Source organism: Tachyglossus aculeatus, chromosome 20 (genome assembly GCF_015852505.1).
Source record: "Tachyglossus aculeatus isolate mTacAcu1 chromosome 20, mTacAcu1.pri, whole genome shotgun sequence".
Taxonomy (NCBI): domain Eukaryota; kingdom Metazoa; phylum Chordata; class Mammalia; order Monotremata; family Tachyglossidae; genus Tachyglossus; species Tachyglossus aculeatus.
In genome coordinates this window covers 10891925-10917181 of record NC_052085.1, presented here as the reverse complement: position 1 = coordinate 10917181, position 25257 = coordinate 10891925, and the positions used below count along the sequence as shown (strand labels likewise).

General features: G+C 42.7%; 1 protein-coding gene and 1 non-coding gene across 6 annotated transcripts in view; both read right to left on the bottom strand.

Annotated features, from left to right (window-relative positions):
* Positions 1 to 4736: 4736 nt before the first annotated feature.
* LOC119941729 lies at positions 4737 to 4874 on the bottom strand. The gene has a single exon (XR_005455310.1). It is a non-coding gene; the product is annotated as a small nucleolar RNA SNORA7 (small nucleolar RNA).
* Positions 4875 to 9330: 4456 nt separating this feature from the next.
* Positions 9331 to 25257, bottom strand: part of ZC3H13 (zinc finger CCCH-type containing 13) — a 59415-nt gene continuing 43488 nt past the window's right edge. For 3 of the 5 annotated variants that reach the window (XM_038762094.1, XM_038762096.1, XM_038762095.1), the window contains exons 13-20: positions 24097 to 24646; positions 22724 to 22827; positions 21271 to 22305; positions 17211 to 17711; positions 15433 to 15585; positions 13178 to 13378; positions 11534 to 11697; positions 9331 to 9750 (exon numbers count right to left, since the gene is read on the bottom strand). In XM_038762094.1, the coding sequence (XP_038618022.1) occupies positions 9580 to 9750; positions 11534 to 11697; positions 13178 to 13378; positions 15433 to 15585; positions 17211 to 17711; positions 21271 to 22305; positions 22724 to 22827; positions 24097 to 24646 (2879 nt within the window). In that variant the 3' untranslated portion in view covers positions 9331 to 9579. The remainder of the gene's footprint in view (positions 9751 to 11533; positions 11698 to 13177; positions 13379 to 15432; positions 15586 to 17210; positions 17712 to 21270; positions 22306 to 22723; positions 22828 to 24096; positions 24647 to 25257) is intronic. The other 2 variants (XM_038762098.1, XM_038762097.1) reach the window with 2 other exon arrangements.

The following is a 25257-nucleotide window of genomic DNA, read 5'->3' as shown; positions in this document are numbered from 1 at the left end:
TCATTTGCCTGCTGTGTTAAAGAGGGCAAGTCACAACTTCTCTGCACCTCAGATTCCACATCTGTAAAAATGGGAATAAAATACCCGTTCTCCCTCCCCCTTACACTGAAAGTCTCATGTGGGATAGGGACTGCACCTGACCTGATTATCTTGTATCTACCCCTGTGGTTAGTGCAGCATTTCAATCAATCCTTTTTATTGAGAGCTTACTGTGTGCACAGCACTAAACTAAGCACTTAGGACAGTACAGTATAAGAGAGTTGGTAGGCACATTCCTTGCCACGGTGAGGTTAGTCTACAGTCTTACAGTGTTTGGCACATCATAAGTGCTTAGCAAATACTCTCCCCAATTATGTTCAAGGTGCTTAATCAGGAATGGAAGCAGAGAGTGGGTAATATCTGGAAGGGGCTGGAGAGAATGCTTTTTTCAGAATGGTGGCAACTCAGTTTCCTCATCTGTAAATTGGGGATTAAATCCTACTCCTTCCTTGTTAGACTATGTGCCCCACATGGGAGAGGGACAGGACTGTGCTTTTTTATGGTATTTATTCAGTGCTTACTATGTGCCAGGCACTGTAGATACCAGATAATCAGGTTGGACCCAGTCCCTGTGACACATGAGGCTCACAGTCTTTATCCCTATTTTACAGTTAGGTAATTGAGGCCCAGGAAAGCGAAGTGACTTGTCCAAGGACACACAGCAGACAAATGGAGGTGGAATTAGAACCCAGGTCCCTACTTCCAGGCCCGGTCTGTATCCACTAGGCCACATTGCTCCTCAATGTATCCAACCTGATTATCTTGAATCTATCCTAGCTCTTGGTCAAGTGCTTGGCACATAGTATTTAAGTCCCATTATACATATATATATATATACATATATATATATATATATATTTATAAAACAAACATATTTGAAAGCAGAAAGAAGAGAACCACAGCAGCGAGACTGGGGAGGAAGATGGGAGCAAATGGTTTTAGGAGGTGGCAGAAAGTGGGTTGGGTTCCCACCAGGCCTGCCCCTTCCCACCTGCAAATCGCTTTCAGGCTCATCATCATCATCATCATCATCAATCGTATTTATTGAGCGCTTACTATGTGCAGAGCACTGTACTAAGCGCTTGGGAAGTACAAATTGGCAACATATAGAGACAGTCCCTACCCAACACTGGGCTCACAGTCTAAAAGGGGGAGACAGAGAACAAAACCAAACATACTAACAAAATAAATAGAATAGAAATGTACAAGTAAAATAAATAAATAGATAAATAGAGTAATAAATATGTACAAACATATATACATATATACAGGTGCTGTGGGGAAGGGAAGGAGGTAAGATGGGGGGGATGGAGAGAGGGACGAGGGGGAGAGGAAGGAAGGGGCTCAGTCTGGGAGGAAGGGGCTCAGTCTGGCTCATCTCTTTGCCTCCCTAGCCCGAGCTCCTTGGGGACAGGTTCAGTCTCATTTTTCCTCCGCTGGAGGAAGAGGATCCAGCAGAAGCGGGGAATGGAAGCGAGCTGCTAGCTGAATCTGATTTCAGTGTGAGCCAAACAGATACTGTAATACAGCACTGGGTCATTCTCCATAACCAGTTGGCTGAGGTTATGTGAGACCCCCAAATTCAGTGATTCAAATCGAAACAAACTCACCACAGCTGTTTCTTGGCTTTTCCATTAGCGGGCAGGTCCCGCCAGATACTTACCCTTCAGAAATCTTTACCACCTAACAAAAGAAAAATACATCTCAAGTCGTAATCACCGCCCCATAATGAAAGTCAAAAGATGCTGCTGTTTAACCACTGCACTTGCTTCTCTTGTGACATACAAATCAATACAAACAGTGATCAGTTGCTTTTATAAGTCTTTTTACAGCCAACACAAAATACTTGTGACAAGAAACAGATAAAGCCTGCCCCCTTATCTTTAAAGGCTAAAATACTGAAATCCAATTTCTAGAATTCAAAAGCAAGCACAGGAGAAAACATCTTTCCAGATATTAGATTTATCACTCCAGGAGTATATCAATTTAATCATGTCATTCTCTTCACAGTTCACTGTTTTGTACAAGTGAAAATTAGAATTGAATCTCCCATACGTAAATGTGATCATTCCTCTTCATCTGGAAGTGCAGGGTCATTCTAGCAAGAGAGAATGAGAGACACCCTCCGCTAGAAAATCAAAACCCAACTGAGACTCTTTCGTCCAACTGTCTGATTCATTAACTCACCTGTACGTGTTACCGCAAGCTTCAGCAATTTGGTGTGAATTTGACACATTTCCGCTACCACGGCATATGAACAATGTTAAATTGCTTTTTTGGTATTTCCTTTACAAGGTTCAAGAGCCGTTCTAAATGGAGTGTTTTCCTCTGAGTGAGCACAGAAGCGAGGCAGTTTTCTAGCTTGACATTTACCCTTGCATCAAGTACCTCTTGCTCCAGTGCTCTGCAGAGTGCAGTCCCCATGCAAACAAAGGAATTTCAGAGCAGACCCTTTCCCCAATTAATCCGTCAATTAACGGTATTTGAGCATTCACTGTACGAAGCACTCGAGAAAATATAACAGAGTTGTCCTAATACCTGGGACATAAGCATTTACCTACAGCTCTGTGGGATTGAATCGTGTTTCCAAAACATCAAATGAACTCCACCCTTGTTGCCAGGCTCATCAGGAGATAGTTATTTGAGCTAAAATGATTTAAAATAAAGATCTTCGCTAATTATAAATGAGTCAATCAAAAACAAACCAGGCTCGAGTACTGTTTTAATCCCGTGGTTTAACCCCAAAGCCTGGTAAACAAGAGAATTCTAACCCATAACTAAATTTTTAACTAGAAATCATGCTTAACCAGTTGGTACCTGGTTAATAGCCTCTCACAAGATATCATCTTTATTAAGTGCTTACTGTGTGCAGCACACTGTACTAAGCGCTTGGGAGAGTAAAATACAAGAGTTGGTGGACCTGTTCCTGCTCCCATCTTCCTCCCCAGTCTCGCTGCTGTGGTTCTCTTCTTTCTCCTTTCAAATATGTTCGTTATCTATCTATATATATATAATTGGACTCAAATACTATGTGCCTTCCTGACCAAAGGAGCTTTCCCATAGCTATGGATGTTGGGCGAGGGCTGAGTCAGTAATTCAATATGTAGAACTGAGAAATTGTTTTCCCATTTCACACAAGGTGATTCATGAAGGTTCTTTGCCTTTGGCCACTAAACCCAGATTTATAAACCCAAAAAGGGGAAACTGAATAGCCTTTCACCAGGTGAAAGACCAGCAGTTGCTATAGAGCAAAGAAAAGAGCTGTGTGAGACATTCCTGTAAATTACAGCTGCTTCCTCAAAGATGCACACCAAATGAGATGACATTTTACAAATTTCAATGTTCACCAGGTTGCTGATCTGAAAACTTTGTTTTGCCAAGGAGAGTGGTTTCGGCAACTCGGCCAAGTCAGTTTCTTTCAGGAAACCAGAGAGGTTTGGAAAGCTTTGTGGGTGGGGAGGGGTAACCCAAGACCTGTTGAGATGGGATTTTAGGGAGCAGAAGCAGAGTGGTTTAGTGGATCAGGGTGATTTTGTGTACTCCAGAGTGGAGGTGGCCATTCCAACCCAGGCCAAAAGGGTTCTGGCTCCTCCCGGCTCTGGAAGAGGCAGGCTCAGCTTTGCTAATGATCCTGATATGGCCAACAACTGCATTTTTAAAAACAGGCCATTCAAGAAAGAAAGAAAAAAAACCCAACTCCCGAAAGCGAAATTGATTAAATAAATGGCTTTAAATTAAAATGCAGAAAATAAATGATGGTTACAGTTATAACAGCAATCTAAAATTGAAGATCAGACTGACAGGAATTTAGCAATCATCTGGGAAAAAAAACACCGGAAGTTAAAATAGAACCTGGTAAGAAAGTCAGACAATAAACCTGGCTAAAGTATTCTGCACATCCCAACCCTGGAAAATCACTCACGGATGCCTGGGAGGGAGTATTAATCATCTTTGCACAATGGCTCCAGCACAATTATTTCTCCGTCTCTTAAATGTCATTATAAGGAGGCTATACTGAATTTTAAAAATTGGCATGAAGCATGCAATTCCCTAGACGGATACATAATGCTTTCACCTGCAATAGTGCTTTACATCGTTGAGCTCAATCGTCTCACATACTGGATTTCTTTTTTTTATGGTATTTAAGGGTTTACTATGTTTCAGGTACTGTGCTAAGTCCTGGGATAGAGAGAAGTTAATACAGTCCCTGTCCCACATGAGGCTCAGTCAAGTAGGAAGAACAGGTATCTCCATTCTGCAGTTGAGAAAACTGAGGCAAAGAGAAGTTAAGTGACTTGCCCAAGGTCATACAGCAGGGAAGTGGTCCTCTGGCTTCCAGGCCTGACCTTCATCCACTAGTCCTGCTGCTTCTTTTGGTTCAGAGGGATTTCGGCAGGCAGTGATGCAAACACACAGACCCCTGTGACCTCAATATATTTTTACCTCACAAAAGTCCTGCTTCTTGGTCTTTGTCTTGTCTTTTGCTGTCGAGTCGTCTTCGACTCATAGCGACACCGTGGACGCACCTCTCCCAGAACACCCTAACTCCACCTGCAGTCGTTCTGGTAGCGGATCCATAGAGTTTTCTTGGTAAAAAATACAGAAGTGGTTTACCACTGCCTCCTTCGTGCAGTAAACTTGAGTATCCACCCTTGACTCTCTCCCATGCTGTTGCTGCCCAGCACAGGTGGGTTTTGACTTGTAGCAGATTGCCTTCCACTCACTAGCTACTGCCCAAGCTAGGAAAGGAACGGGCAGGCCTCTGCTTGACTCTCCCTACCCTAGCCGAGACTGGAAGAGTATTGGAAACTCTCCAGGTGTGACCCTGAGAGGGGTTCTTGGCCTTAAACAAGCTCACAATTTGAGAGTTGAACTCCACCAGCAGCAGTGAGCACCTACTGCGTGTAGGGCCTTGAAAGAAGCAAATTGGGAATGAAAATAGAAGCAGACAATAACACTCGTCCTCCCCATCCCTAGGAAGCTGCGACGGTAGCACTATCCTTGCTGGTGCCTCCCTGCCCTTTAACACTCACATTCAATCTCTTGTCAAACCCTGCTGGTTCTTCCTTCACATCTCCCAGATCCACCCCTTCCTCTCCATCCAAACAACCACATCTCTGGTCAGATCATGGTAAGACCCCAGTGGGTACCAGCCTCCTCACTGTTTTCCCCACCTGCAACTTTCTTCCTCTCCAATTCATATTACACACTGCGGCAGGGATCATCACCTCGGAAGGTCACTCGGTGGAACTCTCCATTCCTCGAAAACCTCCACTGTCTCCCTGGGTCCAAGAAAAACCATTGTCTTTGCAAGTCTACCATAAATGTCTGCTTTCTGCACAGACCACTCACCAATTCACTCTGCATTCTTCACGCACTAACTGTACCTCGCTCTTCCCTTTTTTCTGGTCTGTTACTCCAATGCCCTCCCCTTATTCTAAGCTCTCTTCAAAGACCACCTCCTCTGACATTATTTCCCCAATCATTTCCCGGCATCTTAAGTCATATAAACTCATCAGCCATCTCTAGAACTTCGCACTTATTTATACCCAACCTCAGTACTTCTGTACATACAAGTATTCAATTGTACATTCAATTACTTTAATTCTTCCATAAAAGCTTTATTATGTCTCCCCCATTAGACCGTTAGTTCCCTGTGGGCAGGGAATATATCACTTGGTTTCTGTATACTACCCAAGCATTTAGTACAGTCATCACATCCAGTGGGTGCTCAATACATGCCATTACTACTTAGGAGCTTACAATCTAATGAGGAAGTCAATTCAAGCCGATGACAAAAAGACGGGTATTTTAAAGTGACTTAATTTGAGACTATTAAAGGTACTTGGTACTGAGGTAAGGGGTGGATTTAATGCACATATAGGAAAGGAAGGTTTGAACAGATGTTTTCAAAATCAAGTAGCTCAGAGAGCCTCCAGGGAATAAACCTTCCAATATTGCAGGACAGGGATTGTGTCTACTTACACTATTGGGCTAACTCCAGTGCTTTGTACAGTGCTCTGCAGATTAAGCACATAATACATTGACTGACTGAGCATAACTGGAAGGAGAGAGTGCGAGAAACACGGCACGAACCACTACCGACGTAGTCGATTCTTCCAAACGGGTTCTCGGTCCTCAAGTTTCAGGACCAAGGCTTGTTCCACTGTTCCTGAAGGAGGACACCATCATCATCATTAGTTATCTAGCAGTCCTACTAAAAATACACATTGGACAAAAGAAAGGTACAGAACATCTGACTCGCACTTTGGAATCTGTTGTACATTAACGTAAATCTTAAGGCTGAACAAGGGGCAAAATCTCTTGGCTTTACTTGGTAATCCATCGAATGAGACAAAGGAACACAGTCTATGGTGGGGATTTAGGCTCTCTGGAACTCACATTAACTCTTTCAGCTGCTCTGGTGTTGCATAAGCTAATTTATAGTCAGATACCGGAGTCAAAAGGAGATGCTCGTGAGTACATCCCGCCCCAGCACACGCTTGTCAAAAACAAACTCATCAATCATCTCCATCACCAGTGGAATTGCTAAATTAAAACTGCTCATCACAGAGAAGTCACAGCCTAGAATGAAAAAACTCTTGGACTTGCCCCGCTCGGGTGTAAGCACATTCGGGAGTGTGGCCACACATGCTTAAGTATGTTGGGGCCCAGGTTTGCCTGGGCTCACCTGGTAGGTTGCTAAGTAACACCAATGTGCCACAGTTAGCAGGTTGGTAACCTTGGCAACCACTGATTTAGGACACTGGAGCACTAGTGTACTGAAAAATCTTACCAGGGAATAATTTTAAATATATAAAACACCTACTCCACACCTGCACTTCTGTAAGAATTTTTTTCTTACTTTATTCTACTTCTGTGCTGCCAAACACCTTCTTAATGATCTATGTTAGCCTAGGCAGACATGTAAAAGTGCTTACAGATATGTGCACTCTTGCCCCCACAGACACAAGCAACAATATGGACAGGGCAGGAGAGGGCACACAAGCAAATATAAAATCTGGGAAAGGCTGGGGAATAGCACTTTTTTTTAAATGGTGCTTTTTAAGAGCTTATGCTGGAGCAGATAGAAGGCAATCGGTTTGGAGACCATCGCTGTCCCATATGGGGTTCACAGTCTAAATAAGATGGGGGTAGGACTGAATCCTCATTTCATTTTGTATACAATCATCACTCCTCCTCCTATCCTGGCTCCTGATCCCATCCAGGGAGCAGTCAGTGTCCTTTTTCCTGCCACCACTCCAACTCGTACAGGAACCCCCACTTCCACTGCTAGACCCTCTTGATCCAGGCCCTCATCCTCTGTCCCAAGTGCAGAGTACTGAACTGCACACCCAAATACTACTAATTAACCACTTTCCCCTACCACAGCACAAGGGGAAAGTACAGGCTGAAAGCAGTGTTGCAGAGTGGGAAGAGCCCAGGCTCGAGACTCCGAGGACCTGGGTTCTAATCCTACCTCTGCCACTTGCCTGCTGGGTGAGCTGGGGCATGTCGCAACTTCTCTGGGCCTCAGTAAAATGGGGATTCAATACCTGTTCCCTCTCTTAATTACACTGTGAGCCACTTGTGGTACACGGAGTACGTCAGAATGGATTATTTGGTACCTAAATCAGCGTTCAATACGGTGCTTGGCACCGTGAGCTCCTTGTGGGGCAGGAAACGTTTCTAGCAACTTTATACGGTAAGCACCAAATACCGCTGACTAATACAACTATTATTATTAACAAATCCTCAAAAGACACTAAAAAGCATGGGAAAAAAGCAGCGAACTACCTTAAATGTTCCGTTTTCTGTGACTACAAGTTGTAAAGCATCTACTTTCAGCACTTGCATTGCAGGTACTGCTAAATGTGACTTTCAGGCATCTCTAGAGTCACCCATTGCCGGCAAGTGGCCAGTGGAGTTGACCCAAAGAAAAAGAAATGAGAACTGTGACTTCTCAGGTGTGTGCACTCAGACTCCCTTCAAGGCCCTGCTGAGAGCTCACCTCCTCCAGGAGGCCTTCCCAGACTGAGCCCCTTCCTTCCTCTCCCCCTCGTCCCCCTCTCCATCCCCCCATCTTACCTCCTTCCCTTCCCGATAGCACCTGTATATATGTATATATGGTTGTACATATTTACTACTCTATTTATTTATTTATTTTACTTGTACATTTCTATCCTATTTTATTTTGTTGGTATGTTTGGTTCTGTTCTCTGTCTCCCCCTTTTAGACTGTGAGCCCACTGTTGGGTAGGGACTGTCTCTATGTGTTGCCCATTTGTACTTCCCAAGCACTTAGTACAGTGCTCTGCACATAGTAAGCGCTCAATAAATACGATTGATTGATTGATTGATTGACTCCTTGCTGACAACTGTACTTGCCAAAGCCACCCACTGTGAGTAAACAATTCAGTGCCCTCAGCCTGCCCTCCCTGTCTGTTAATTCCCACTGACCTATGAACACACAATCAGCCCAAGTCAACTTCAGTCCCTTTCTAGATTCCAGCAGGGGAGAGAATAGTTTTTTTTTTCCTAATGCTAGCTGAACTAAAAATACATAGCTAATAAAGACAATGCCTTGAGAAAGTTTATTGTTATTAAAAACTGCCAATGAATCTGCCTTTTTTCAGGTTTCTACAGGGTAGCGAGACGTTTTTATGTTCTGGTGAGGATAATTAAATGAAGCTTAATCTAATTGTAAGTTATAAGCTAATTTAGTCACCTCAAAGCCAGCCTTATTTGTAGCTATAAAACGAGATACTGGGCCTTTAATGCCACTTGAAATAGGTCTAAATATTGCTTTCTTTTCAGAAGCCACGTGAAATAGGTCTACGTATTGCTTTCTTTTCAGAAGGAAAGTGCTATATTTGAAGTCCATTCTACAACTTAAACGTCTCCCCGAAGACGTCAATAAGAAAAAAGGTAATATATTAAAAGACAATACATTATCAATCACATTTTCATATGAGAAAAAGAAAATGAAAGAAATCTGGCTAAGAGGGGGCATACCAGCTGACGGTTAAAAATAAGAGATGTGCTTTAGAAAATTGCTTTTAAGAACTAAGAATGGGGGGAATAAAGAGGGAAAAAATTTGCATTCTGGTTTTGCTCCCACTGCATTTCTAATCTAAACGCAGTGTCGGGTAAAAGCCCTGGCTTCCAGTTAATTTAGACGGTTACTCTGCGATTTACTCAAAAAACAGTTTTAGTAGAAAAAGGATCAGTATACGAATCAGTAGTTTATCCCAGGAAAAATTCATTTCTGTCAGAAAGTACAACACAATAGTTTTTCTTCAGTTTAGTAACTAAAGCTTTAATAGATTAAATCTGGATGTCTTCACATTATTACACTGTGCATCAAATACTATGTAAAATCCAAGTAAAAACCAAGTGCCTGCATTTTGAATGCAAGTTTTCTCCCCCAACCCCAAACTACTGAAGTCTCTCATCCTTTGTCTCTTACATTTGCCCAGCCAAATAATGGCTTTCCGCCAGAACGTCCTCTTTATTAAGAGATTCACGGTGAACTTGAGTCTCATGACACACACACTTCCTGTTGGATACTGGGCTGGGAAAGTTTACTGTCCTCAGTCTTTTCTTGTCCAGGGCCGTGGCAAGCAGTCTTGCGTTTGAATAATCGTAGACTTAACCTTAACAGTTCGTTGTCCACAACTGGAGCATTTGTGTATGTTTGTTTTACGGTGCCCTGTGAGGAGGGAGAAACAGGTGCCAATTAGCATCAATCAATGCAGGGGGAGAAGGGGAAGAGAAGCTAAGCAGATTAACTAGAGAAGCAGTGTGGCTCAGTGGAAAAGAGCCTGGGCTTTGGAGTCAGAGGTCACGGGCTCAAATCCCGGCTCTGCCCGTTGTCAGCTGTGTGACTTTGGGCAAGTCACTTAACTTCTCTGGGCCTCAGTTACCTCATCTGTAAAATGAGGATTAAAACTGTGAGCCCCCCGTGGGACAACCTGATCACCTTGTATCCCCCCCAGTGCTTAGAACAGTGCTTTGCATAGTAAGTGCTTAATAAATGCCACTATTATTATTATTATTAACTAAAATAGCACTGAGTGGCTAAACTATAATGTAGGTACTTAAAAAAAAATTGCATTTGTTTGAATGGCTTTTTAAAATGGTAGGAACCGAAATAGCCAGGGAAATGCATTAATGTACCCTAGTATCTTTGCTCAGTAGGGTTAGAAGTGCCTGAATTATTTTGGTACAGGAAAGAGCCTGAAACTCTTTGGAAGTAAGTGAACCTGGTCAGGTTGGTTAATATAATCAATCTAAATGGAATTTAAAAAAAATATATGAAGATAAAAGGAAAAGAAATTTAAGACATTTAAAAGTGTTGGCGGGTTTTAACTGGGTGTTTGTTAAGCTTTGGGGACCAAATGTTTAGAATTAAAAAGGCAAATACCACAGCTGCTCCCTTCGCTCCAAATGCCCGCTTTTCCAAGCTCCGATCTCCTCTACCCATAATGACAGCTAAATCCTCAGCACTTTCTGTCCCTGCAGAAATATTCTGACTTTGCTCTTGCCAGCAAACATCCCTTTCTTCCAAACTGCCACCATTCTACCACCACATTTAGAGTGGGCTCAACCATCCCGGCGTCCTCTTCAGAGCCGCAGTGGCTTTCAACACTTGATTCACTAAGATTCAATTCCTCACCCTCACCGGGCTGCCAAAGGGTAGCTCATTCTGTTCTTTTGCCAACCTGATGCTTTCTTCCCCACTTGGATGGTGGGTTTCCTGGATACCTTTCCACTCTGGGTCTGGAAAGCAACCTCTTTCCCTCCAAACACCTCAGGAAACCTCACCCCTCCACATAATTTTTTTTTTAAACCAAGTCAACAGGAAGAAAATAACTGATTCGTCCAATCATTTCTTTTCCCCAGACTTCAGAACCACCCCAGGCAGTACATACTGTAATATCTGATGGCCACAAAATCTGTTCTACATGTGGTACATTTGAATGTCTGTTTCCTATTCATATGTCTGTACCAGTTTCCTTGTGAAGGTCAGGTTTGCAGTGATTGTTTACCTTGAGTTAAATAACATTATAGCACTCTAATGCCGAGGATTTTGCCGCCTCAAATCCACTATAAGACTCAAGCCCCTCATCACTCTCCACCCTCGAAACCCTACATTCCCTCTTTTCCTGGGCCCCGCATAAGTCTAGCTGGAATCAGGAGGGCCGGGACTCAGGCACGTGGGCTAAAGATGTGCCGAAGTAGGGGAATAGGGGCAGGAAGAAAGTGGCCAAGGCCTAGCTCAGATTGGAGACAGAGCCTCAAGGGGAGCCTTCCAGGGGCACCTCATATGGAGACTTTGCCAGGATCCAACTTCATAACCTCTGATCAGTCCCCCCTTGATAACACACAAGGTCAGGACACCTGTCTGAAAGTTTAAAACGGAACCTTGTCTCCCTATTATTCTGTGATTACTTTTAATCATTCATACATTCTCAAGTCCAAAGAAAAAGTACCTTTTCATTCTTCACCAACTGCTTGCGGATTGCAGAATCACGCCTAAAGCACAGTGCCTTACAACACGGGCCAAGGTTACTAAGAAGGCCTGCTCTCTCCTCTTTCCGCAGAAGAGCAGCCATGTTGAGGGCTCCCAGGTCATGCTCAAAAAGATTTTCTGTATCTACAAATAAAAAGGAATGGGTCTGTGAAGTTCCCCTAAATCAAGACAACTATGCAACTGATGAGGGAGTTTGCCTTAAATTTAATAACCTGAGGTCAACAAAGGGAAATGCATTCTTACACCTAGAAGCCACATTTCTGTATCTACAAATAAAAAGGAATGAGTCTGTGAAGTTCCCCTAAATCAACTATGCAACTGATGAGGGAGTTTGCCTTAAATTTAATAACCTGAGGTCAACAAAGAGAAATGCATTCTTACACCTAGAAGCCACATTGTACTTCTAAAGGCTTCTTCTGGTACCCTCCCCCTGGTCCTATTTAATTACTGTTGACATCATGCTAAAGAAAACTTATAATGGCCACTCAGAATTGGTGGTGCAGTGAGAAAAGTGAGTATATGAAGATGAAAGGATGGAAGTCAGATATGGACATAGTTTGAAGAGAAGAAACGGCCAATCAATCATTCTTATTTATTGACTGTGTGCAGAGCACGGCATTAAATGCTTGGGAGGGTACAACAGAGCTGGTAGGCCAAGAGAAAGGACAATTAATTAGGTACACCCACTGCCTGAGAAACTACTATCAGCACATCACTGGGCACCTTAACCACATCTGTTGGTAGTCACTAAGAAAGCCTGGGGCTCAAGTCATTGAGCATCCACAGGGTGTGAGGAAAGTGTTTTTTTAACCTCAAGGTCAAGGTGTAAGGAATCTGAAACAATCACACCAGATCTAAAGATGGGTGGAAGAATGGTAGTAAGTTTGCCAAGACAATCCTTAATGCATGTCAGCAGTACAATTAAATGGCAGACCCAACTGTAATTCACTTAGCAAAGGAAATGCAGTAGCTAGAGGAGATTGCCATATGAGTTGTCATTGTGACTAGGCGCACATTTGGCAGCTCACTTTATAGCCTTTGGAGGAAAGAGTTAAAGCGGCTAAGCAAGAGGCATTTGAATAAAAACAGTAAGGGTGTGGTGGGGCCAGAGAGAAGAAAGAATCCAAAAGGATTCTGATGGATTAATTTCATTGTTCTTTGGCAGGCCTTTACACAAAAGCAGTAATTTTAGTTGTGTAACATGCTTGAAATGCAGAAATATTAAGCCTCAGAGCCAATTTAATCTTGGAGGACTAGTAACATATGAAATTAGCTCCTTACAAGCTTACTGAATCTTCAAAACCTCTAAAAACTATGGTGTTAAATAATGTGGTGTCCAGCTTAGCCAGAGAGAGGATGAGAATTAAAAACATTTAAGTGTATAGACAACATATTGTTAGTCTGAACTTCCAGCCCTAATTCACTCAGTGGCCATTTTGTGTTTTAACTTTATCTAGAAGGTAAAAAATAATATTGATGACTACTTCAGGTGTGTCCAGCCATTACAGTAATAAATGCTACTGCAAGAGAAGACAGAATCCCTTTCAAAATGCACCTTAAGGGCCATAGGAATTCATTTTCTAGTCCAACTCAAGTAGATTACCTTTAGGTTTTTCCAGAAGTCGTTGACAAGTTTCTTTAACTTTTGTGAAAAGTTCCGGACCTGCCAGTCTTTTAGAAATGCCAACTCGTAGCATGATGGCTCCAGGAGTGAACTTTAAGAGGGCTGCTCCCGGCTCCCGCGGTTCTTTTGGATGCTTTGGCATAAGCCCAGACCAGTCCACATCTATTACATCCAAAGGATCTGCAAAGAAAAGAGAGGGAGAGAAAAAAATCTTCTGACACCAGGAAATGTTATGAAGGCATGTGATCTGTCATGCTCACACATAGTAAGTGATCTGCACATAGTAAGCGCTCAATAAATACGATTGATTGATTGATTGATGCAAAAGTCTACACCAGAAGTATGCTAGTGAGAAATCCTTCAGAAAAGGTGAATTGTCATTGTTGTTTTTAAAGGCTAGAGCATTCTCTTCAAAATGATGCTTCTACACACACTGGAATTGGGAAGTCTTAAGAAAACCCTACTGGGCCCCGTCTCCACCAGATCACAAAGGCCTTGCAGACTGGGAGTGAAGCTGCCCATTGTGACTTGCCATCTGCCCCATCACAAGAAGCAAGACGTCTCAACTTCAGAATGCGTGAAGGCTACGGTTGTGGCTCAGGTCGATAGCCACCAAGGAGCTTCTCAAGTCGCTGTACACTATCACTTTTATGCCAGCTTTGCATTTTCACTGTTTTGCTTTTCCTTATGCATCTATCACCAACATATTCTCCCCATTTTTTCTTAGATTGTCCCCCTTTTGAGAGGGCCACGAACCATGCCTAATGCTCACCTGTAAATTCCTTCCTAGGATTTAGAACGATGTTTTGCACATGGTAGTATCAGAGGTATCTATTAAGTGCTTACTGTGTAGAGAGTACTGTACTAAGCACTGGAAGATAATAATAATAATGGCACTTACTAAGCGCTTACTATGTGCAAAGCACTGTTCTAAGCGCTGATAATACACAAGTAGGTTTTAGACACAGTCCCTGTCCCTGGTAGGGACAAATGGGGGCAAACCTAAGAGTTTAAAGTGGGGAGAAGAGAGTGGAGACAGACACTTCAGGAGTGATGAAACAAAGCACACTAAGCACTTAATAAGCATTATATTTCTACTATGCTTCTGACAAATCTTCTGGGTGAAAGGATGTCAACCCTATCCTGAGATTAATAAGTCTGGAAAGCAAAAGGGAATTTTAAAACCTTGGTAGGTGGATGTGGATTAAATTATTATATAATTTATAATATAATTTATATTATTATATAATCTGGCACAAAACCTTTTACTACTGTTCTGAAACAGGTAGCAAAACACAGCAACTTTCTTTGACAGACTACACTGATCTGATTACCCTATACTGAGATTAAATAAGCATTATATTTCTACTATGCTTCTGACAAATCTACTGGGTGAAAGGATGTCAACCCTATACTGAGATTAATAAGTCTGGAAAGCAAAAGGGAATTTTAAAACCTTGGTAGGTGGATGTGGATTAAATTATTATATAATCTGGCACAAAGCCTTTTACTACTGTTCTGAAACAGGTAGCAAAACACAGCAACTTTCTTTGACACACTACACTGATCTGATTATCCTGTATCTCTCCCAGCATTTAGCACAGTGCTTGAAATGTAGTGCTTAATAAATACCATTTAAAAAACAGTGGAATTTGTATTTTGTTTGCTTTACTAATGAAACATGGTTTTATAATCATTTGATCAACTACCTAGTTTTTTTGGCCTTTGGAACAAAAAAAACAGAAACCAGAGAAATTGAATGGGGTAGCTGAATGGACTCGTATAAAATCCAGTCAATTTCCCTTTATGTCCTAAGATGAAAAGGCTATTATCAACCTTGTCAAAAGCCAAGCTTTGACTCGCCTAGAGCAAATGATTGGTAATAAAGACTGTTGATTGGAATCATCGGAGTAACTTGAGTATCTTCTTGTATGGAGCAGAGAACTGGTAAAAGTCTTGCCCTTATTTGCAAATACGACATACGACACTGTAGTTTTTAGAAGGCTGATACCTGCTTTTTTTGGAGGACATAAAATGTATTCAATCCCAGAAGGGAGTATGGATGTTCTGAAGGAATTTTTGTCTGGTTTTTTTTAAAAACAACAACAACAAAAAAAACAAAACGAGCATCAGTCTACTGTACTGCATTGGGCAATCACATTTCTAAAGGGCAAAGATTTTAATCACATAAAGGCAAGTGGCCTTCATAAATGACATCTGTAAGAGAAACACACCTGGCATCTTCTCATCATCCTGTTGATCCTCTCTCTTTTCAGCATCACCAGCCAGTATTTCATCCAGCTCATCATCACTGATTGGTTCGTATCCTTCTCCAGCACCAGATCCTAAGGACTGTGCATCATCTAACTTGGTTTCATCCTCCCCTGCTTGAAAGGAAAACACACTTCACTCATTTGCTGAATGAACAACCTCACATGTGCAACCAGGAAAGATGAAGGAACTGCAGGGAGGTGAGGACTGCACACAACCGAAATCTGAAGGGTATTTTTCTCTTGGGATGAAAAATCCACAGCTCATTTCCTTGTTGTTGTCTGTCTCCCTCTTCTAGTCTGTGAGCCCGCTGTTGGGTAGGGACCGTCTCTATGTGTTGCCAACTTGTACTTCCCAAGCGCTTAGTACAGTGCTCTGCACACAGTAAGCGCTCAATAAATATGAATGAATGAATGAATAAAAGAACTTCTATGTCACAAACCAAATTTGGTAGCATTCATTCAATAATATTTACTGTGTGTCGAGCACTGTGCTAAGCGCTTTAGACACCAAGAATTAGGACCATCATGCTAATGGAGAAATGCCAAAAACTACCACCTGGAAGGTCACGCTAAGAGAGAAATAAAAATGGGGGTAAATATACAGACGCTTGGTTTCATTTTTGGTCACTACCTCAGAATAAATTATTCTCTGATGACTAGCAAGGCAAATTCACCCATACATTTTGGGATCTGAAAGAGTGAAAATAAAATTTAAATGAAGAGCCTCTTATTCATTTTTTTCTTTCGTACCATAGGATTTCATTATCAATTCCTTTTTCCTAAAGCAGTATTTCATGAATCCTCTGAGGCAGTTAAACACCACCACTAAGAGTGAGGGACATGGCTGGAGGGGGCGGGTGGAGAGTGGCTAGTATGCGATGGTTTGAGGAACAGGGAATTGGGCTCTCCTGGCAACCACATCATTCCCACTTGCCCCTTATGATACCTAAAGGTAGCATTTGGGCCCTCATTTTGAGGCACACTGCTTTATGGAAAGCATTACAATTTGACATAACAGTGTTACATATGTTTTGCCACCTAAAAGCAGGGGAGGGGTATCAGGTGGGAAAGAGGAGGAGGAAAAGAAGGGAGAAGGAAGAGAAAGATAAGAGGGCACTTGAGATGGCATTTCTTACATGTGCTGTAGTATTCCAAGTGCTACATACAACAGACATGCAGAGTATGATAACCTCCCCTCCCTTCTCTGGGGCTTAGTCTCAGTGAGCCTGTATCTGCAACATTAATATTCACACACAAAATATTTACATCAACCACATCAACTAAATCACCTAGACCTCTTGGATTTTCATTCCAGAAAGCAAATTTAACCTAAATTTGTAATGTATGCTTCACACAGCCTTATGGAATTTAATAGACAGGTAAGTGGGACCGAAAAAAAAAAATTAAACTGGAATTCTGTTGGAGATCCTTTGATGAAACATTTCCAATATTAAATGTATTTTAATTCTCAACCTATAAGCGACTGGAATTTTACCCAAGCAACTACTATCTCGTTTATGCTTATCTGTCTCAGTCCTACTTTGAAAGTATTTAATTAGAGAAGCCCATGTTAAAATACACTCATAGGATTTTTCCTCATGAGGTTGGCTTCCTCAGAAAAAGGATGCAGCCAATTTTGCCGACTAGAGGATGACTTTTTAGGAGAAAATATTTGACTCCAATGAGGTAGTTTAACAGGGAAAAGAGTGGAATAATTGGCATTCTGAGGCAGAGCTCACCTTCCAGACTCTCAGTTTTCTCAGTTTCATTTATAACTTCAAATCCCCGGGAAGGTCCCAAGTCTTTTTCTAGCCTTTCTTTCTCCAAAGCCGCAGAGTCTCGGCAAACTCCATCAAAGTCCTTCTCATGCTCACCCTCCAGTTTGGTTTCCCCGCGCTTTGAAGACTCAAGTTGGGAGGACAGATCGAGTGTCCGATCTCTGTCTCTTTCAGTAGAGTCGGCCATCATCTGTCTCTCTCTTTCCCTGTCCAGTTCTCGCCTTTTTTCTCGCTCTCTCTCCCGTTCTCGGAGTCTCTCTCGATCTCTAGCCCTTGGCCAGTCTTTATCAGCGTCACGGTCCCATTCCCGCTGTCTTCCATCTCGCCGCTCTCGCTCATGTTCGTGTCGATCTCGTTCCTGGAGCCTCTCTCGGCTATCGAAGGACCCAGATCTCGAGTGGACCTGACGATCCGACTCGGGTGAGCTTCTTCTTGAACTATGGCTCCTTGAGTCTTGGCGATCTGAAACATAAACGTGCGACGGTAGTGGTTATGTAATTGTCTTGAGGGTCCCAGGAGCGTGGCGTGGTGGATACAGCACGAGCCCGGGAGTCGGGAGGTCATGGGTTCTAATCCCAGCTCCCCAACTTGTTTGCTGTTTGGCCTTGGACAAGTCACAACTTCCCTGTTCCTCAGTTACCTTATATGTAAAATGGGGATTAAGACTGCGAGCCGCATGTGGGAAATGGATTGTGTCCACCCCGATTTGCTTGTATCCACTTAGTACAATGCCTGGCACATAGTAAGTGCTTAACAAATACTGTAGTTATTATTATCATTACTGAGAGGGGAAAACCCTATAAGAAAAGGGCTTCCAAAAAGTATCCCTATCTAAGATCTTTGCATTGTGTCCACCCTGATTTGCATGTATCCACCCCGGCACTTAGTACAGTGCCTGGCACATAGTAAGTGCTTAACAAATACTGTAGTTATTATTATCATTACTGAGAGGGGAAAACCCTAAAAGAAAAGGGCTTCTAAAAAGTATCACTATATAAAATCTTTGGATTGTGTCCACCCTGATTTGCATGTATCCATCCAGGCACTTAGTACAATGCCTGGCACATAGTAAGTGCTTAACAAATACTGTAGTTATTATCATTACTGAGAGGGGAAAACCCTATAAGAAAAGGGCTTCCAAAAAGTATCCCTATCTAAGATCTTTGCATTGTGTCCACCCTGATTTGCATGTATCCACCCCGGCACTTAGTACAATGCCTGGCACATAGTAAGTGCTTAACAAATACTGTAGTTACTATTATCATTACTGAGAGGGGAAAACCCTATAAGAAAAGGGCTTCTAAAAAGTATCCTTATATAAAATCTTTGGGTGGCTGGCAGTCACCAGCTCTGATCCTCTGGACTGGCTGACAGGCTCCCAAGGAACCCCCTGCCCAGAAATTAACTGGAGCACATGTAACATAAACTACGTGTCCAGTAAGGGCCCAGGGTGGGAGGAGAGTTGGGGAGATGAAAAGACACAGAGCGCGTCAGTTTCCCTGCGTTGCTGCTACCTCTGGCATCAACTCGACTCCCAGGGATGCAACCTAGACAAAGATGGGGTGGACATGGGAGGTGGGTCCCATCAAGGAAGGGCAGTGGGCATGGGACGGGGCCCGGGCAAAAGGTTTTATGGAAAAATACACTTAAAACTAATCAAAACACTTTCTCCTGTTTTCTGTTATGATTAAATGTGACAACTTAAAATATCACATTGACAGATGGTAGACGTAAAATACCATATTCACAGATGGTAGACGAAAGACAGTTAGAGACTGCAGCATATTCTTCTCTGTGTTCCCCACATGTCCAGAATAGCGGTCGACAGAGTGGATGGCCAATGAACAATTTTAATACAGATCTAGAAAACTTCCTATGTTCAGGATGCTCTCCATCACCCAGCCTAACCTCCGGCCCGGCCCGGGGAACATCCAGGCTTTATGGAGGGAACTGCGCTGGACACCCCACCCTGGGCAGTGCCGGCCGGGACTCACAGAGAAGGTCAGAAATCTGTGGTTCAGGCAGGTGCCACTGTTCAGGAAGCAGAAGGGCATGGTTGGTCTGCAACATAGATGAGCTGCCCCAGTAAATCGAGAGTATTAACTGCATATCTTCACGTATCCTAGACAAGAGAAGTACATATTCTCTTCACCCTAATAGTTGCTTGAGAATGGGGATTGAGACTGTGAGCCCTATGTGGGACAGGAACGATGTCCAATCCGATTAACTTGTACCTACCCCAGTATTTAATACAGTGCCTGGCACATAGCAAACACTTAAGTACATTTAGAACAAAAGCAAAATAAAAAGACACTCATTTTCCCCTTTGCTTTCTACAGTATCTAGGTTCTCAAAATCCAATGAGCTTGACCCTTGACAGTCACACCGTAGTGGTTCGGCTCTTCAGCTTGTTATCTGTACTATTGGAGCATTTTGGTCCATTTAAGATACTACCTTTTTCTGTAAGTACCCTCGCAGCCCACTCCACTCAATCACAGGGCACCACCGCCATTAATATGAGAGTTCCACAGGATTCTTCAACTTCAGAAGATAATTGTCTTCAGAAGGGCTGGCTTCATTTTTTAAGGATCTAGTCTTTTGCAGGCAAAGTACTGAGCTGGGAATAACAGCTTGTTTATCATCTTTGGAAGCAGAATTTTATACGAAGGATGGGCAAAACGTAATTATTACTGTACACCTGGATAAGATCAAAATGACTCTCTTGCAGCCAGATCCTTCTAAGATGGGAGTGAACAGAAATTAATTCCCTCTTTGGTTCCCTGGCCAGACAAGTCCACTGTGGACTACGTAAGGAAAAACTGCAAATCTAGGCACCCAGTTTAGCAGCTTGAGGTGATTTACTCAGCTGAATTTTAAAAGTCTAATTCTGTTTTTTGTTTGGGTTTTTTTATTGGTATTTGTTAAGCACTTACTATGTGCTTAGCGCTTACAACAGTGCTTTCCACATAGTAAGTGCTTAACAAATGCCATCATTATTATTATTTATGTGCCAGACTGTACTAAGCACTGGAATAGATACAAACTGATCAGACTGGACACAGTCCATGTCTCTCACAGGCTTAGTCCCTGTTTTACAGATCAGTTAACTGAGTGACTTGCCCAAGGTCACACTGCAGACAAGAGGCAGAGCCGGAATTAGAACCCAGGACCTTCTGAATCCCAGGCCTGTGCTCTATCCACTAGGCCATATTACGTCTCCTGGCCTTCAAGTCACTGTTGTTCCCTCCTGACAATTACTGGTGGGAAGACAGAGGAAATGTAGATCAATCAATGAAAATTCTAGTCAGCAATGACTGTAGACTATTTACCAGGCTGCAAATAGGAGTTTTAAGATTAAACATATTTTAAAAACAGATGGTGCAAAATGTGCTTTTAAAAATCATGAAGTCAAAAGAAACTGGAGTATGTATGTACCTCTCAGATTTGGTTTTAGATTTATAATAGCATCATCATCATCATCAATCGTATTTATTGAGCGCTTACTGTGTGCACAGCACTGTACTAAGCGCTTGGGAAGTACAAATTGGCAACATATAGAGACAGTCCCTACCCAACAGTGGGCTCACAGTCTAAAAGGGGAAGACAGAGAACAAAACCAAACATACTAACAAAATAAAATAAATAGAATAGATATGTACAAGTAAAATAAATAGCACAAGTGGGCCAGACTACTGTATAATTTCATACCAGGGGAATAGTGAGCTCTGTTGGTAATCTGTGTGTGGGGGTGTGTGTCTGTGTGGGGGAGGTGGGAGGGTGGAGGGGGAAAAAAATATCAAGAAAATCCTTTGGTTACCGTTCAAAAGAACTCTTTCAGCTTCTGATCACCCAGAAAGTGTCCCCAGACACCAAAAATAGGGAGAGGAGCAAAAAACTTTCCTGCCATTCATGACATACATTTCACATGCTAATGCAAGTGTTCGCAGGGACGTCGGTCAGAGGCCGTTCAAAGGAGGAATTCTAACCAACCTCAGTCTTAAGAACCATTGGAACTGATTACCTGAAGATGTGCTGCGACTGGGCTCCCCACGCTTCAGCTGATCGATCCGGGACTTCCTCTCACCCGTGATTTCTAAGCTTTTGGTTTTGTCTCTGTCCCTGGAGTTACTGTGGAGGATTCTCTTTCGGCCAGTCTGGTCATCTCCGCTGCGATGAGCGGAATCGTTGGAGGGCGAGCGCAGGCGGCTGGATGTATGACTCCGATTGCTCCGGTTGCTCCCCAAGCTGCTGCTGCGCTTCTGATCAACGGGCTTGCGGTGAGGGGCGTCCTCTATCGTAACGTGGGGGGCGTCAATCTTCTCCGCTCTGGGCCTGTGGCATTTTCGGGGCGGCTCCTCAATGCTCCGCTCTGGCACCATCACCTCTCCCCGTTCGGGGACATCCTCATCAGACCAGTCACTAAATGTTGTGTCCTCTCGCTTCGGGGGCGCCTCAGCCGCCGCACTCTTTTCATTTGCCGCCTCCGCCGCCTCCTCCTTCGTTGTGACTGGCGGAGTTCTTGGACCCTTTTTCTTCTTATTGTGCTGGACCACTTCTTCATCGGAAATATCGGAATCCCCCTTGGATCTTTTACGTTTCTTCTCAACGTTCTTCCTTTTTTGCCCTTTCTTGGGGGAAAACACCGGGCTTTCTTCCGCTACTGGCTCAGCGGTATATCTCTCTACCCCTACATCATCCTCTTTCTTTTTCTTAGTGGCTTTTTTCAGCACTTTTGATTTCTTTTTGTTTTCCTCGTGAGTCCGATCAGCTGTGTCTCGTTCTTCAGGCTGGTGGTGGCCTATGTTTTCTTGCCCTTGCCCCCGTGACCTTGAGCTTTCTGTTATCTCTGGTTGCTCTCTTTGCTCTCTCGGTTTATCTCCAGAAGACACTCTCTCTTTGAGCTCTTGTTCTTCATAGCGCCTAGAGCTCTCTTTTCGTTCTGGTTTCCTTTCTTCCTCTTTCCAGCGACTCTGCCTGTCTTCCGCTAGATGGGATGGGCTGATGGAGCGAGATTCCTGGGGTCGAACAACTTGGCTTAGTAGTCTGTGCTTTTCATCTACAAAAAAAAAAAAAAAAAAAAAGGATTGACTGAATGAATATATTTACTTCTGTTAAAAGTACTCACTAAGCATAATAAACCAATTGGGCCAATAATACAAGTTTGCCTCCTGTTGCACTTTCAAGTCTTTAAAAGGAAACATTTGCAATGTAAACGGTCTTTAACTTAGGATGAACATGTGGCTTAAAGAAAAATGTAAAGGCAGGTTCTTCATGGCACTTCTATTATAATAAATAAAGCAAACTTAAAGTACACCTGAAGCACAGATTTTGCTGCTTAAAAGAAAAATGGCCTCAAACAGACGAGGCAAGCAGAGGAGGGTAATTTTAAAAGCTTTAATCCATCATTTTCCGAATATTTTCACAAATACAGGTTAGCCTGAACACTGTGGCAAAGATAGCCAACTTCTGCTTACTTTTATCCTCTCCACTATTGTAGGCATCACTATCAGGAGAGTGGTCGCGGCGGCGCTTGGGTGATTGACGAGGGCTTGGGCTACTTTCGTTTCTGTGACGCTTCCTAAAGTGGAGGAACAAATGCAATCCATCAAATTCTAGCTGAGGAGAAGAAGAAATCTGTATTTCTTATTATAGTTGGCAGAAAAACAATAGAACTCACACCACAGGCTGGTCTGAACAAAGCAAGCTAGAAGTGATCCCAGTTCTGTAACAACTCAGCTATTAAAACTTGGAAAAAATTCTTTTTTTCTTTTAGAAAAAATCCATCAAATATGCAAATCACTTGACTTGTGATAACTCCTAGCTCTATCAACCATTTGCAAAAAGTATTATAATTGATTATCTTTTCCAAAAGGGAAATTAACAAAGCAATATGAAGTAGAAGAACAAATTTGGCAAAAAAAAAGTAATTTATTCAAATGATTGCTTGATTCCTTCAATTTAAACCATCATTCTTAGGTCTGTAATGAAGGAGTATAAAACCCTTCAGGGTTTCCAAATACCAGGCTGGTCTAAAGTAAAAGCAGTCAAAGAGGGCAGCATTAGAGGTATTTTGACTTCTGGATTAAAATATAATATTTTTCTTTAAGGGAAAGCTGGCTTTAAGAGCTTAATACAATTCCCTCAACTACTCCTAGCTAGAGAATCCATCTGACCAGGTATTACTTGGAGATCATGTGATGATCAAAACCTTTTCCTACAGTACTCATAATAATCCACACTCATACCCAAAACTGCCATACAAACACATGGGTTTTGCCCTCAGATCTTCATTCCTGCCACCTCTTTGTTATCAGAAGCCTCTGCTGGACGGCAGAAGGGGTCTGGGCCTGGTCGGGTCTAAGTCAATCAATCAGTGTTATTTACTGAACACTTACTGTGTGCAGAGCACCGCAACGAGCATTTGGGAGAGAACAGTTGATTGACATGGTCCCTGCCCACAAGACGCTTACAATCTATAGGAAAATCAAGCTTGGGTGCCCATCCCCAGAAAAACCCTTACACTGAGCTGCCCCAAATCTGTGTAGAGTTCTACCTAGGAAGCTTAAGGAAAGGTAAATTCTTAAGAGCCCTAGTAGAGCAAAGAACTTTCCTCCTCACTTCATCATTTCCACAGTTTGCTGAGATACCCCAGGCAGGAAAGCTTCTGAGCAATGTGGAGGAAGAAATAAGGATGTCCTATAAACAGGAAACATTTCCTAAGGGCCCTTGGTATTAAAATGATTTTTGTCCATCTTTAGAACAGTGGAGCAGATTGTTAGTAACCTCTTGCTCTAATGAAGCCACACACAGCTTACTGGTTTTGTCTGTGCATTTATATAATTCTTACTTTGATTTTCTCTCATCATGTACATCTCTTGGATTCCGATCTTCTCTGGTATCTTCTCTCTTTTCCCTGCGGTCTTCTCTTCCTTTGTCTTTGTCCTCCCAATCCCGTTGACGGTCTCTCTCTTTTTCCCGGTCTCGCCCACGTTCCCGTTCTCTCTCCCTCTCCCTCTCCCGTTCCCTCTCTCGCTCTCGCTCTTCCCTTTCTCGCTCTCGCTCCTTCTCCCTTTCCCTCTCTCTTTCTCTCTCCCTATCTCTATCGTGGTCCCGGTCTCTGTCCCGATCACGCTCTCGGTCTTTTTCCCTTTCTCTTTCCCGTTCCCTTTCCCTTGCACGATCCCGTTCTAATTCTCTTTCCTTTTCTCTCTCCCTGTCCCGCTCCCTTTCCCTTTCTCTCTCCCTTTCCCGGTCTCGTTCCCGCTCCCGCTCTCTCTCCCTGGCTCGGTCATCTCTTCTATCATCAGCTCGCTCCACCCTGCGGTCCTCTCTCCTTTCATCTCGTTCAAGGTCGTCACTCCTTCCCTGATGTCGTCCTGGTGAACTTGGTCTTTGGTCTGCAATAAAAAGTCAAGTTTGTCGATCACTAATTTGATAGCAGCAGGTCCTGTCCTCCCCAGCTGCTGCTAGCAAACATTGCCTCTCTCATAAGTGTTTTCTCTTCCTCCATATCAACTCATATCAAAATGAGTCAGCTGTTTGATACTGACCACGGTGGAATACCAATGTCACTTTCCAAGTCCATCAATTTCCGAACTCTATTAATTTCAGCTTAATAGTGTTTCTTTACTAACCAGCCAGGCTTAGGGACCAGAGCACTTTAAATATTAAAATTCATTATTAAATACTGCTCAACTAAACACAGATATCAAAGGATTGCAAAAACTAATTCATACATCCACTTTTGAATACGGCACACTAGCAATTTTCTCATTTAAAACAAAAAGGCCTGCCCCATGTCTTGTTTCCCATCGACACTTACAAGCTTCTTTACTTCTTTAGATGGACAATAATTTATGAATGACCAGCTCAGGCCAGAATGGAGAGTATACGGTCCATCGAAAAGCAAAACTTTTTAACAGTTAGTTTATAAATAATTTTAAACCATGCTTCCATGTACTCATACCAAGCCCAAGAAGGCTTATCATTTTAAAATTTCTTAATGGTC